This window comes from Labeo rohita, chromosome 2 (assembly GCF_022985175.1).
Source record: "Labeo rohita strain BAU-BD-2019 chromosome 2, IGBB_LRoh.1.0, whole genome shotgun sequence".
Lineage (NCBI taxonomy): Eukaryota > Metazoa > Chordata > Actinopteri > Cypriniformes > Cyprinidae > Labeo > Labeo rohita.
The window spans coordinates 35,774,945-35,789,431 of NC_066870.1; the positions used below are offsets into that span (position 1 = coordinate 35,774,945).

The window sequence follows — 14,487 nt, forward strand, 5'->3', positions numbered from 1 at the left end:
TGCGTTACCCCCAACACTGCATTTAACAATTTATTCACTGACATAATGCTTGAGACTTACTGATAAAAATATGTAATTAAACTTTATTTGGAGTACTACTTGTGCACAATGCACATTTCTTAATATTAAGCCTAAAATGTTTTTAATATCACTATTCATGAGGATTGTATATTCTTTGAATAACATGGGTCTTTAAATACAAGATATAACTATATAGTTATACTATGCAAGGCATACTTGCAATAGTTCCACTTTTAGCACAATCAAATATACTTCAGTGTATCTTTAGTTGGATTTCAGCCCTACTTCTGCACAATTAAAGTGCATTAAGTACAAAATTAGTTATTCCAATTTAGCTGACTTTAAGTATACTAGTTTAGTATGCTAAAAGTACAATTGCAACCTGTTTTAATGTACATAAATATGTAAATGTATTTGGAGTATGTTTAGCACAACATATATGTATATTTCAAATACATCTTAGTATATTTTTTTACTAGGGTATGTATATTTGTGTATATATAAAGAGTTCATTTGCAAAAAAAAAAAAAAAATTTTTTTTTAACAATTTTCAAAAATCATGTTTTTTCATTGTGCATTCCAATTAATCTCAAACTTCAGTTGGGTTATTTTGATTAAGTAAAAATAACTAAAAAAAAATACAGCTAACTAACACAAAAAAAACATGATTTTTGAAAACATACCACAACAAAATCATTTTCATTAAGTTTCTTTTCAATCTTTAACAGCATAAGCTACCATCCTTGTCGCCCATGAGCTCCATCATCTCTGTGGGTCAAGCTACAATCTATCAAGATTGTTGTGAAAAAGACAACGTCCCCGTCCAGGTGTTCACCTACCACACTGTTCCACATGACAGCAATGAGCCCAAAACCAAGACCTACAACAACACTTCTGCTACAACATACCAGGACATTAAACTCACACCAGCTCAAGCTTTCCCAACACATTTCCTCAACCAGAGCTACACCATACCAGACCAAGTCATTCCTGCTGTATATAAAGACGACCCACAGCCAGCATCTGACGATCTATTGTTTGATTCGCTCTTCACCCACAAAGGAAATCAAGCAGATTTATGCGGCTACATCCACGTGTCTCAGAGCTACGCACCGGTCATTACGACCATAGACGAGTACAGGACTCTCAACCTGGATGAGTGTCCGCATTTCGTACAGGTTTTACCAGAGAACACCAGCACGAAGTTCACTGCAGCGTAAAGACAACGAATCTTACATGACTGGGATTTCACAATCCCATTCTCTCCAGCCTGCCAAAACATGAGCCCTCAAATAAACTACCATCTCTGTGTGCTTTCTGATTGACAGATATACACAGGCTTGTGCACTAACAGAATAGCTGAAATGGCATAAGGCTGGTACGTAAAGCTGGATGCAGTTAAAAATCTGAGTATAGACAGCCTCAGTCAGTTACAATAGTTGCACTGGACTTGCAATAGTTTCATGGGCAGGTTCAAGAGATTGCATCCGATTGCCATTCTGCCTGATACTTGAAAATGAATTGTGAGCTTTTTCCAAGCAGCCTTTTTATCTGAGCACCTCCCGTCAGATCTTGTCCAGGTCAAGGACACTACATGAGGGCCGCTAGTCATTTCCACATGTGACACCTCTCTCACAAAACCACTCTGGTCTTGTGTCAAATGTGCATAAACTGCTGATACCAGTTGCCAGATTCATGGAAAAAATGTGCCGAGTAGGAACATTTGCTTTTGTTGCATGGAAACTTGGCCTTTATTTGCTATTTCTGAGATAAAACAGTGGCATTTTACTGGTGACATATTGCTTTTCTCATTTGTATTAGCAAATGGTGCTTGAACAATGCAAGTGTCCACATTATGGTACATTCGTATTGTGATATTCGGTTTAATATGACATTTTTATTGTGGAATTAGACGTCGTAAACCTTCCCATTTCTGTTGACACAATAAAGGATAAACAGCCTCCAATGGGACAACACATTCCACTTTTTTGGACTGATGACATCATGGACACCTTGGAGTTTTATGGGCCTGTTTAACTAGTGGTGGGGGGGTATGTTTTTTATTGTGTATTTTCGATGTAGCACTGCTGCTTGTGTTACACATGTCATCTCCTGCTTTCTGCTCTGTCCTGGTTCCCTCTGTTAATCTTTTGGCTGATAATTGAGTTTACAAAACTCAAACCTAACTGGTTTTAGGTATCAGAACTCAGACACAACTGATTTTAGATATCAGACAGAAATCAATCCTAACTAGTTTTAGGTATCAGACAGAGCTTAATCTTAACTGGTTTTAGACATCAGACAGAACTCAATCCTAACTAGTTTTAGGTATCATGACTCAATCCTAACCGGATTTAGGTATCAGACAGAGCTTAATCTTAACTGGTTTTAGATATCAGACAGAACTCAATCCTAACTGGTTTTAGGTATTAGACAGAACTCAATTTTAACTGATATCAGAAACAAGATCCCATCAGAAGACATCCATTTTGTCTGGTGGAAGCTATTTTAGTATGTGAATCAGACTGGTAACCTGGAAAGCTGTGGAAAACAAAATAACCCACCTGATCTGAACTATATATATATTGTTTTATTTCCTACTGAATTCCAAAATAATGTCAAAGGTTTATTTTTGTGAACTGTATCTGAAGATAAACCAGATTCTGCGGAAAAGGAAAGGACAGTGAGAGGGACACTCGGCATCAGGAACATTTTGTTGGGAATGCTGTGGCTTCGGGCCAGAGTTCACCACCACCGGTTCATCTTTCCTGCGACTGGAATTCCCGATAAAGTCCCTCTTTGTTTGGACAGAGACGGGCAAGGGCAGTGTCACACATACATCCGGCTCTAGAGAGTTGATCTTTGGCGACAGGAGTGCAGATCGGCCGCGTGCCAGAGCTGGTGCAGCAATATTTATTGTGGATGAAATGTGCTATTGTTGACAGTAGATGGATATTCACACTGACCTGCCAGAGCCGTGCGGATCGTTAGTGCATAACATGCTCCATGCATTCCACCATTCCATCGGGAATTTGTCAGCCTGTGAATATGGCTCAAAAAGGAATGGATTAAAGCTTAGAACAATATTTGTCATTCCTGTAGTGATGTTGAGAAACTCAAGTCTCTGTACAGCATGTATATATTCTGATAAAGCACATGTTATTATTTGTCTAATAAAATGAACAGAAAACAACTTGTGTTATTTTTATCTCATGTCACAAAGGTTAATATTTGAAAGTAAACACTGTAAGTCTTTCTTAATTTGAGAAAATATGTGCATTTAAAAATGTTTTACACATACTGAGTGCTTTGAAATGCCAGCATATGTTGGACTTTGGTTATATTTACTGATACGTCTTGGGTGTGGTGATTGATCATAGGTGAATTTCCTTTGCACTTTGACAGCTCTGCAGTGGAGATCTTCTGTGCATGGAGAAATTAGTATGAAAAGTCTCTTTTTTTGTGTGCACATTTGTTACCTTTGGGTATTTCTGTATTTAACTTCCCTAACGTCAACAGAACAATAGCACAATCTGACAAAACATCCTTGGGAAGAAGGAAGAAGGTTCATAAAAGGGCATGATTATTTAAAAAAATGTGTTTTTTGAGAATTCTGTCCTTTAAACTAAAGTATCATTGCATTATTGCTATATCTGTTGTATTAAATAGTGATCACAAGAACCACACTGACACACATTCACATTGTGTAGGGTTGACTACACAATGAAAGTAAAAGGCTGGATTGTGTTATCACCTTCTCGTATTGTGTGTTTCCAGAAATAAAAGGTTGAGGCAAGTTCACATAAAAGTAGGGTAAATTTTATGGGTTTGGCGTTGGATCTCATCCGCATCCAGCTATTTATAGCTGTACAAAACAGCTTATTTGGCTGCTTGATATTGCAAATTGGTGTGTTTTACCATATTACTTTTATGTATTATTTTAATTATGAACACACACTGGTTTGTAGTGCAAACCGTTTTACCGTTTACTGTTATTTTTCTCATTACTTCCCCATAGCGGCTAATGAATTGGAAGTCTCACCCATAAACTTACTTATATGTTAAAAAAAAGTGTGGATACAGTTTATGAATTAGGTTATAAATAGCCAAAAATACTGTTACTTTTACATTTTCTATTGAATAATTATATAACGGTTTTACAGTTTACATTTAACCTATAATAACTGTTTAATGGCAGTTTTCATTGTGACAAATTGCCCTGTCACAGAAGATACTCAGATGTAAACAACAGCATGGATTGCACGGGTAAATGTACTACTGAACACGTTGTTCTGCTAATTTATGCTGTCTAAACCATGGGAAAAAATGAGTGAATGACTTATAAGAAGAAAATATATACACAATATTTTGACAAACTAAAGTTAATAGGTGCTAAAGATACCTATGGGCGTATTAAGTAAGATATGAGCCTAATATTTCACCTACCTGACCGGAAATGATAAGAACAGACACGAATGTTGTCAAGATTCTTGCCCTGGAAATCCTGCTTCAGTTTGGTCAACTACAAACGCCTTTTGTTCCTCAGACAGTTTTTTGCACTCTTCACCTTGATTTGCTATAACTTTTAGCAGTCTAAAGTACTCCAAAATGTTTTTCCCGGTCCAACCGATTAGTACAGCCCAAAACATGTCAATAATTGACAATTTTCAGAAGCAATAATCAGCAAAATATGCGCGTTTCGTTCGGTTAAGTGGCATCTTTTACGTTCACTGCAGCCAATTGATGACGCGTCTTGAAACACTCTATACTTTATTAAATTAGATTAACTACAATTACTATTTTTACATTTTATAAAATATATTAATAAAAAATATTTTACATATAGTTACTTATAATTAAGTATACGTTTAAAAAAAACTTATAAAATATATACAATATATAAATTATAATGGATGTAACAGATGTAACAAAAAGTGATTAATTGTCATTTTTTGATACATTTGCACTAGAAATATTATATTGTCATACATATGATTGCCAGTAACGCAATGCTAGTCTAGTTAGGCCGGGTTAATCTTGTATTATATCTTCAACTCCAGTGTGTGTGTGAGGAAGAAAGAGACACAGAGAGCGAGAGAGAACACAGATGACGTCAGCAGTGGGCGTGTACCTGAGCGAGTAAAGTCACTTCAAACTGTAAGTGGTTCAGTCTTCACTCTTCACGCGTCTCCTTCACTCGCGTGAAACTCGCGTCCGTGAAATTACGCAGCCCGGACGCGTTACATCATCAGCGCACCTTAACGCAGGTGACACATAGGACACCCGGAAGAACACGAGCATCGACAATCACACCAGTCACTTCAGTTTCAGTCTAGCCCAGAAGAGCCGAGCAGATCACAGTCATGTCAGAGCTCAAGAAGAACAAGCTGTTTATGGTGCTGATGGATGTCGTGTGTGTGCTCGTGGGTAAGTCTAATCCTTTGTTACGTTTGCATTTCTGTCTTACATGATCTGAGGCAGATCGTTGTGAAATCCAGCCTGAGTTCACCAAAGTTCACCTGCCACCTTTAACTCTTGCTTTCCATGGGATACACGCACATTAAATCTCGGTTAATGACTATGACAGTGGTGAATCTTTCAGGAAAATGCTAGGTTTTATAAATGTTTAAAAAATGTTCATAACATTTTCTAAAATTATTTTTTTTAAATGACACATGAGTCATTACTTTCAAAACCTATCTCTCTCTCTCTCTCTCTCTCTCTCTCTCTCTCTATATATATATAATGAAGAGTTCAGATGCAAAAGCCTCTAAATCCATCTGACTACTTCTGATTGGGTTGAGGCTGGAATTTAGTGAGTTTAAACTAAAAATATTTGATGGACATATACTATGTGTCAGGAGCATTCACTTAGTATCGTTATCTCATTTTTGACCGAAATGGCTTTTAGCTGGTTTTGCATCTTAACTCTTCATATATTATATATGTGTGTGTGTGTGTGTGTGTGTGTGACCATGGATCACAAAACCAGTCATAAGGGTCAATTTTTCAAAATTGAGATTTATACATCATCTGAAAGCCGAATAAATAAGCTTTCCATTGATGTATGGTCTGTTGAGATACAACAATTTGAAAATCTGAAATCTGAGGGTGCAAAAAAATCAAAATATTGAGAAAATCGCATTTAAGTTGTCCAAATAAAGTTCTTAACATTGCATATTACTAATAAAAAATTACGTTTTCATATATTTACAGTAGGGATTTTACAAAATATCTTTGTAGAACATGATCTTTACTTAATTTCCTAATGATTTTTGCCATAAAAGAAGAATAAATAATTTTGACCCATACAATGTATTTTTGGCTATTGCTACAAATATACCCCAGCGACTTAAGACTGGTTTTGTGGTCCAGGGTCATATATATATATATATATATATATATATATATATACACGTTTAAAATATATAATTTATTTATTTGTTTATTTGTTTGTTTGTGTACAAATATCATGTGTTAAACATTTCTCACCATAGTTGGTCAATTTGGTCAATTTGACTTGAACATCCAAAATTCTTAAAAGTTCAAAGGTCAACATTTAGAGTTTTATTCATTTTGATTTTTTGTCTGAAAATAAAAGATGTATAAGATTTTTTTTTATGAATTGCAGTTTTACACTGCCAGTCAAAAGTTTTTTTTTTTAATGTTTTTTCACCAAGCCTGCATTTTGTTTCAAAATTACAGCAGAAACAGTAAAATTGTGAAATATTTTTTACTATTTAAAATAACTGCTTTCTATTGGAATGTATTTTAAAATGTAATTTATTCCTGTGATCAAAGCTGAATTTTTAGCATCATTACTCCAGTCTCATAATCCTTCAGAAATCATTCTAATATGCTGATTTGCATGTCAATAAATATTGTATTAAATCAGAATATTAGAATGATTTCAGAAGGATCATGTGACTGGAGTAATGATACTAAAAATTCAGCTTTGAAATTGCAGGAATAAATTACATTTTAAAATATATTCAAATAGAATAGACTCTAGTGACTGGCGTATATATTGTGTAAGAGATAAATGTTAAGCAATGTAATGCCTGAAGTGTTAAATTCATATGTCTAGTCTATTTCATCCCAAAGCAACAAATGGAGAAATTACAGAAACATACCAAGGATGTGACCAAGATTGGGTGGAGAAATCTGACAATGCAAGTTGTTTTGAACATTGCGTCTCCCTCACTGTGTATATGATGGTTGCATCCTTTATTTACCTTGTACGGTGTTAATACCATGGTATGTGAATCGTACCATATTAGTACCACATTAGACAGCTATTGAAAATGCATGGATTTTTACATACTTTCCTGAATTAATACTAAAATTTTCATTACAAATTGTATTATGACATGATGATCATAATCTCTGTTGTTTCAAAGAGCATCTTGAGCTTCAGTGGCAGCAAGAAAATCAGTTTACTTACTTGTTTAGTGACCTAGAACTATGTAATCGTTCAGTATACATCAAAACAAGATTATTTGTATTACACTGTCTCATCAATCAATATTTTTACCATCTGATAAAGTCTTTTATAAAGCATTACAGCATGAAGCTTCTCGTAAGTTTAGAGCTTGTTCACACATGCAGTGCTTTATTTGATATGAATCAGTCTTAAAAAAAAAACTGGCGCTGTTTATTTCCATAATGATTCGTTCAGATGTAGCAATCATTATAATTGTGGCTGACATGTTGTCCTCACATATTCACACTCCTACTCTTCCTATGCTAGTGCATCTTTGATTTAAGCTCTTTGTTGTGAAGATTCAGCTTTATATTTACCCACTAACTATTATTTGAGGCAGCACATAATAACACCTGTAATGTTACACCAGTGAAATGAACCACGCAAGCATTATCTGATGCACTCAGCTGTATCCTCTAAAGCACAAATCATCACAGTAACAATAGCGACCTTTAGGAGTGTCTCCATCAATGCATGATTACAGCTGAAGGGAACAATGCCTTCTGCATACTACAGCTCATATATGCTTCAGTTCATCTGTGTGGTCTGTCCAGATGACTCAGCATGGAGTGAACAGCATTTGTAAATCAGTTTCTCTTAAGTTCACTTGGCGTGAGTCAGTTTTACATCCAAGACGTGTTTATTAACAGCTGCTGACTCAGCAGACTCTCTCACAGATGAGAACTGATGAGTCTTAAATTCAGGATATCTGTGCCAGGATTGGTGTGTTGGAATCTGTTTTCAGTTAAGCAGTAGTTCACCCGAAAATGGTGATTCTGTCATCGTTTGTGTTCGAAATGATGACAAAAAGAGTAATAAAAGCACTGTAAATGTAGCCGTATGACTTATGCACGATATTGCATGTGTTCTGAAAAGTAACTGTGGTAGACGACAAGTTTTTTTAGTTTATTCCTCAAATGACTTCAAAAGACTTGGATCACAACAATGCAAATGCTGATTTGAAGCAGAAACCTTGCAAGTCTGACAAAAAACCCCCCAGAGGAACAAGACTATACTTAATGGTTTTAATGAGAGAAATAACTACAGTTACATGCAGCATTGCATATTACGTAATCAAATTAAAATTGATAGAGAAATATATACTATTATTGATTCACACAAAAATGAAAATTCACATTCAAGTTGTTCCAAACCTGTATGTGTTTCTTTCTTCTGTTGAACACAAAAGAAGATATTTTGAAGAATGTTTGTTAACAAACAACTGACAGTCATTGACTTCCATAACATGGAAAAAAAAAATATGGATGTCAGTGGCTACGGAACTATCCCTTTAGGATGTTGTATTATATGTAGAAACAATATATTTTGTTTTTTTGCAGAATGTGCATATATATGAAAATATTTAAGTAGTTCAGAGCACAGTGAGATGAAGATTTTGGGCAGTAAAGATTTATTTTTGATCCAGTATTGTTTTGTTTTCTAATAATTCCACTGATTAAACATGAATATTTTGAAAATAAGTTGAAATAATGACTGACAACAAACGCAACAAAAGCATATACCATTGATTAACAACCTTGTAGCTCACAGAAGGTCTGTGTTTAATTGTAAGTTATTGTTAAAATTATTATTAATAATTATTATTTCCCATGCGGATTTTATTTTATTTTATTTTATTTTATTTCATTTCATTTCATTTCATTTCATTTCATTTCATTTTTGCCCCCAGAACTAAACTGTTGCAGTTTTGGTATTTCTTTTTTATTTGTTTAACAATTAATCTCCAAACACCTAACAGCTGTCGAATCAAAGACCAAAAAGGTGAGAACTTAACAATAAAAACAAATCCCGCACACTACCAAAATATGCAAAAAGTATCAAAAATGCTTATTTAGGATGTTTCGGACGCATGACCTTCATCTGGTATCTTCAAAACTTTCAAAATCTATATTTATTTGAGTACATAAAAAAATTTAACAATTTGGGTTGAAAGGCAAATGTCTATATAGTAGGGCTGATTAGATTTGATTGCATTCTGATTCACAAGCTTGCAATTCAAATTGATTTCCAAGTCAATTTGATTCGATACAATATAAATTATTTTGGATTTATATCAGTTACAGTACATGCCAAATTTTCTCAAGGAAGAAAAAAAACTCAAAAACAAATGCTGTAAAATATACATGAGAGTCAGTTGGTACTACATTATTATATTTTAAAAAATTCCATGAAAATGTTCAAGTTACACTTAGTAAAGTTTTTATAATAATATGTTACATTTGCATAATTAGGTTATGTTTCTAATCCAATTTGTTTTTTGAAAAATAAACATTTAAATGGTCTCTGTCTTAAAAACTTGACACATTTATTTATAATTAACAAAAATTAAACACTGAAGAACAGTAAAAATTATAATCTGCATATATTTTGTAAAATGCTCCTCTTTAGAGTTAATTTTTCAATATGCATTGAAGTCTTTGCTTGATTGAAACACTGATTGAGTGATTACATGATGAGACATGATATGGATTTCGGTAAGTTGTACTTTTTCTTTCAACATACCTTCGGATGTTCATTCATGTTTATTTCATGCTGAAACTGGTATAAAAGCGAAAATGATGATAATCAGTTTGCAATGCTGCTGAAGCACTACAGCGCTCTGTCACTCTACATTAAACAGCGGCAAAATGCCATTTGAATAATGTGATAAAATGGACAGAATTTTGAAACTTTGTTTCATATCAAAAGTAACAAAAAAGCGTTTGGCAATTTATTGGATGGGAGATGCACTACAATGTTCAAGCTACAAGGCTAGACTAATCAATTTGTGGGATTTAAGTGTCAGTATCGTAAAAATGAGAATTGATTAAAATCGAGAATAACTATTTTTACCCAGCCCTACTATATTGAGAGCAGAGATTGACTGTGTGAATGATATTTCCTGGTAGTGTGGGTGTGGCCTACAGGTCAAGCCCACCTGTGGCTTTCAGTGGGAAGACGTCAGTGTGCACCAACAGGAAAGAAGAACTTAAACAAAGTGGGTCGACGCAATGAATCCCATGCTTGTGTTTGTCTGTTTGCGTCTGTAAATGTGCTGCGACGCTGCGTGTCGAGGCTTGCTGCAAAATCAGGTCTGTGCAAGTACGGCTTCGGCAAAGTCTCACACTATTCTCTGCTGTCAACGCCGGAGAGGGGCTGCTTTCAAATCATCCCCATTTACGTGTCTGTCCAGACCAAGTCAAATATTTGTGCATGTGTCTGGTTATCCGGAAAGGCTGATGGGGTGGAAGGGGAGAATTAGTGTGCAGTTTAATGCAAAAAATCCCCAAATATGCTTGGATTGAAGTAGGGCTGCACAATTAATAGAAGTAAAATTGTGATATAGCTTAGTGAGATTTAATTAAATCAATAGTGAAGTAAAGCACTGTGTGTTTACACCTGAGCAGCTTATGACCTGTTTTTTTCAGTGTCTCAGAATGAAATAAAACTTCCCGAATATAAAAAAGGAGTTTTATTTATTTATTTATTTATTTATTTATTTATTTTAATAATAAACAACTGATGTGTATATCAGTAACATCCATCTGAATCTGTATAGACAAACATTTGAGAGAAAAGTAACATTTGTTGAGATGAATATTAAAAGTATAGGTGAAATTTTCTCCTTTCAGATTCTCCAAATCATTATTTAACAGGATATTGTTAATTTCTGGCTGCAAAATTGCCCAGCTCAGGTTCTAATATTACATGATTATGGTTCATCTCTGCCAGACCAGCCTTTCTAGACCAGTTCACGCCTCATTGGTAGGCCTTTGTGAAGTTTGGTATTGGAAAATCTGCCTTTGGGTTGGCAGGTTGCATTGTTTGTGACCTTTGAGCAAATCCTCAGACGTCCACACCCCTCGGAACCTCATACATACACATCAAGCGGCAGCAGAAATTTTTTCAAAGCTCTTTATAATGAAACTGGAAGACAATATATCATATTTCAAATGCTGAGTGTTCCATTTAAAGCATCACTCTTTTTAATAAAGGTTTTTTTTTTTTTTTTGCTGTGATGCAATAGAAGAACCTCTCAATGAATAGTTCTTAAAAACATGACATTTCTTGTTCTACTATAAAGAACCTTTTGTGGAATTGAAAGATTCCATGGATATTAAAGGATTAGTTCACTTCCAGAATTAAAATTTCCTAATGATTTACTCACCCCCATGTCATCATGAGATGTTCATGTCTTTCTTCAGTCGAAAAGAAATTATGGTTTCTGAGGAAAACATTCCAGGGTTTTTCTCCATATAGTGGACTTCAGTGGGGATCAACGGGTTGAAGGTCCAAATTGCAGATTCAATGCAGCTTCAAATGGCTCTACATGATCCCAGCCGAGCAATAAGGGTCTTATCTAGCGAAACGATGCACATTTATATACCTTTTAACCACAAATGCTCATCTTGCACTAGCTCATGCATTACATAGTCAAGTTGGAAAGGTCACATAGTGACATAGGCTGAAGTACCGACCCAATGTTTACAAAGCAAGTTTGCAAAGAAAGTCAAACTCTTTTTACAAAAATTGGTAAAACAACGTCAGATTTGATGTTAGAAAATGAGATGGACTTTTTTGCGATAAGACCTGCGCAAGACGTGCATCGCAGAAAAATACAAGGCCTCCAAGCTCAAAAAATGTAGGGTTGTAAAGATTTTTAAATGTTTTTCTCTAATGCACAACAAGGCTGCATTTATTTAATAAAAATACAGTAATTTTGTGAAATATTATTACAATTTAAAGTAAATGTTTCATATTTGAATATATTGTAAAATGCAATTTATTCCTGTGACGCAAATCTGAATTTGCAGCATCATTACTCCAGTTTTCAGTGTCACATGATCCTTCAGAAATCATGTGGACCTTTCCAACATATTTATGTAACAGACATGCATCGCAGAGCTAGTGCAAGATGAGCATTTGTGGTTAAAAAGTATATAAATTAGATTTTTTTTTTTAGAAAATGACCAATTGTTTCGCTAAATAAGACGCTTATTCCTCAGCTGGGATTGTGTAGAGCACTTTGAAGCTGCATTGAAACTGCAATTTGGTTGATCCCCTTAGAAGTCCACTATATGGAGAAAAGTCCTAGAATGTTTACCTCAAAAACCTTAATTTAAACCTTTTGACTGAAGAAAGACATGAACATCTTGGATGACATGAGAGTGAGTAAACTCTCAGGATTTTTTTTTTTTCTGGAGTGAATTAACGCTTTAGAAGTTCTTCAAGGAACCATCAATGCCAGTAACGAACCTTTATTTGTACAAGAGGTGTACAGAGATGCATGACAGAGAAGCTTCATCTCAGTGACTTGATTTCCTCTTTCCATTGATGCATCAGCAGTTTTAGAAGAATTCATGAGTTCATGTTTGTGTTTGGCTCACAAAGTCCTCCACAGGATGCAGAGGTTGAGCCTCTGCTCTTCTGTCTTCCTCTTCTCATGTCCCATTATTCCTACTGACTTATTGCTCCATCTACTTTAAGTGTATAGAATTCACAAACATCCAAGCCTCCTTGAAGAATGCTAATTACAGGATTTCCTCAAACGATCTGGACTATACAGTTTAATTAGATGAAAATTTACCCTCGTGTTGTTCCAAATCTGTGACTTTCTTTAGTGGAGCACAGAATATGTTTTGAAGAACGCTTAGGTCCAAAAAAACATTGATACATTTTCAAAATATATTTTTTAATGTTCTGCTGAAGAAAGAAGGTTATAAAGGTTTGGAATGACATAAGAACAGGGTTCATACAAGGTTCTTTAAGTACTTGAATTTGATTTTTGAAATTTAAGGCCTGGAAAAATTTGAAAATACCAATATTCCTGAATAGGTACTTGAAAAGTGCATGAATTATTGACAGACAGTATGTGACCCTGGACCACAAAACCAGTCTTAAGTAGCACGGGTATATTTGAAGCACTTGTCAAAAATACATTGCATGGGTCAAAATTATCGATTTTTCTTTTATGCCAAAAATCATTAGGATATTAAGTAAAGATCATGTTCCATGTAGATATTTTGTAAATTTCCTACCGTAAATATATCAAAACTTAATTTTTGATTAGTAACATGCATTGCAACCTAATTTGGACAACTTAAAAGCGATATTCTTAATATTAAGATTTTTTTGCACCCTCAGATTCCAGATTTACAAATAGCTGAATCTATGCAAAATATTGTCCTATCATAGCAAACCATAAATCAATGGAAAGCTTATTTATTCGGCTCAGTTAAAAAAAATGAATCTTATGATTGGTTTTGTGGTCCAGGGTTAAATATATCTATGAAATAAGTGTTTAATTTTTTCTTTTCATGGAAAATTCATGCAATTAAAAAGCAATTTTTTTTTTTTGCTTCTTTCAGTTAATGTCATAAAACTATCAAGCTAAAACAGTAGTAGCACTGACAGTGTCATGTAAACATGGCTGAAGACATAAAAAGAGAAACAGATTAACCAAATCAATAGAGTGAGTTGTTTAAGCTGGAACCTCTCCGATTGATTCAAACTTGTGACTTCTTTTCATTTCAAGCGATTCACTAGCAAAAACCAGATCATTTTCGAATTTCGACATCGCTTGTAATGATTTTAAAAACCATTGCATCGCAACATGATTCACTGTTTCAAAGCGCTCCAATCAGATCACGTATTGTAAATCATTTGATTCAGATCGGCCTTCAAATCATGTATCATGAATCATTTGATTTAGATCAGGACAGTGGGTTTGAGAATCATTTGACTTAGATCGCCGTTTTGCGTATCGTGAATCAGTTGATTTAGATCGGAACCTCAAGTCATGAATCATTTGATTCAGGTTGGGACTTCAGAGCAGGTTCTTGAAGTCCTTGAATTTTATTTTACAGTATCTGTATGGATGCTGTAAGAATAAATAATGACTGACTTTTCATTTTTGGTCCTTTAGTTTTCAAAATATGCCTCTAGTGTGTCAGACATGATCTGAACCTGAGAAAGTTTGCGTT

At 34.6% G+C, this 14,487-nt stretch overlaps 2 protein-coding genes across 5 annotated transcripts in view; both read left to right on the forward strand.

Moving 5' to 3' along the window:
- Positions 1-3,195, forward strand: part of LOC127151885 (interleukin-6 receptor subunit beta) — a 42,814-nt gene extending 39,619 nt beyond the window's left edge. For all 4 annotated transcript variants that reach the window (XM_051092219.1, XM_051092223.1, XM_051092220.1 and 1 more), the window contains exon 15: positions 750-3,195. In XM_051092219.1, coding sequence (XP_050948176.1) covers positions 750-1,241 — 492 coding nt within the window. In that variant the 3' untranslated portion in view covers positions 1,242-3,195. The remainder of the gene's footprint in view (positions 1-749) is intronic.
- Positions 3,196-5,167: 1,972 nt separating this feature from the next.
- plpp2a (phospholipid phosphatase 2a) overlaps positions 5,168-14,487 on the forward strand; it is a 37,649-nt gene continuing 28,329 nt past the window's right edge. Inside the window, exon 1 of the mRNA XM_051134398.1 lies at positions 5,168-5,448. Within this exon, the coding sequence (XP_050990355.1) occupies positions 5,385-5,448 (64 nt within the window). The 5' untranslated portion in view covers positions 5,168-5,384. The remainder of the gene's footprint in view (positions 5,449-14,487) is intronic.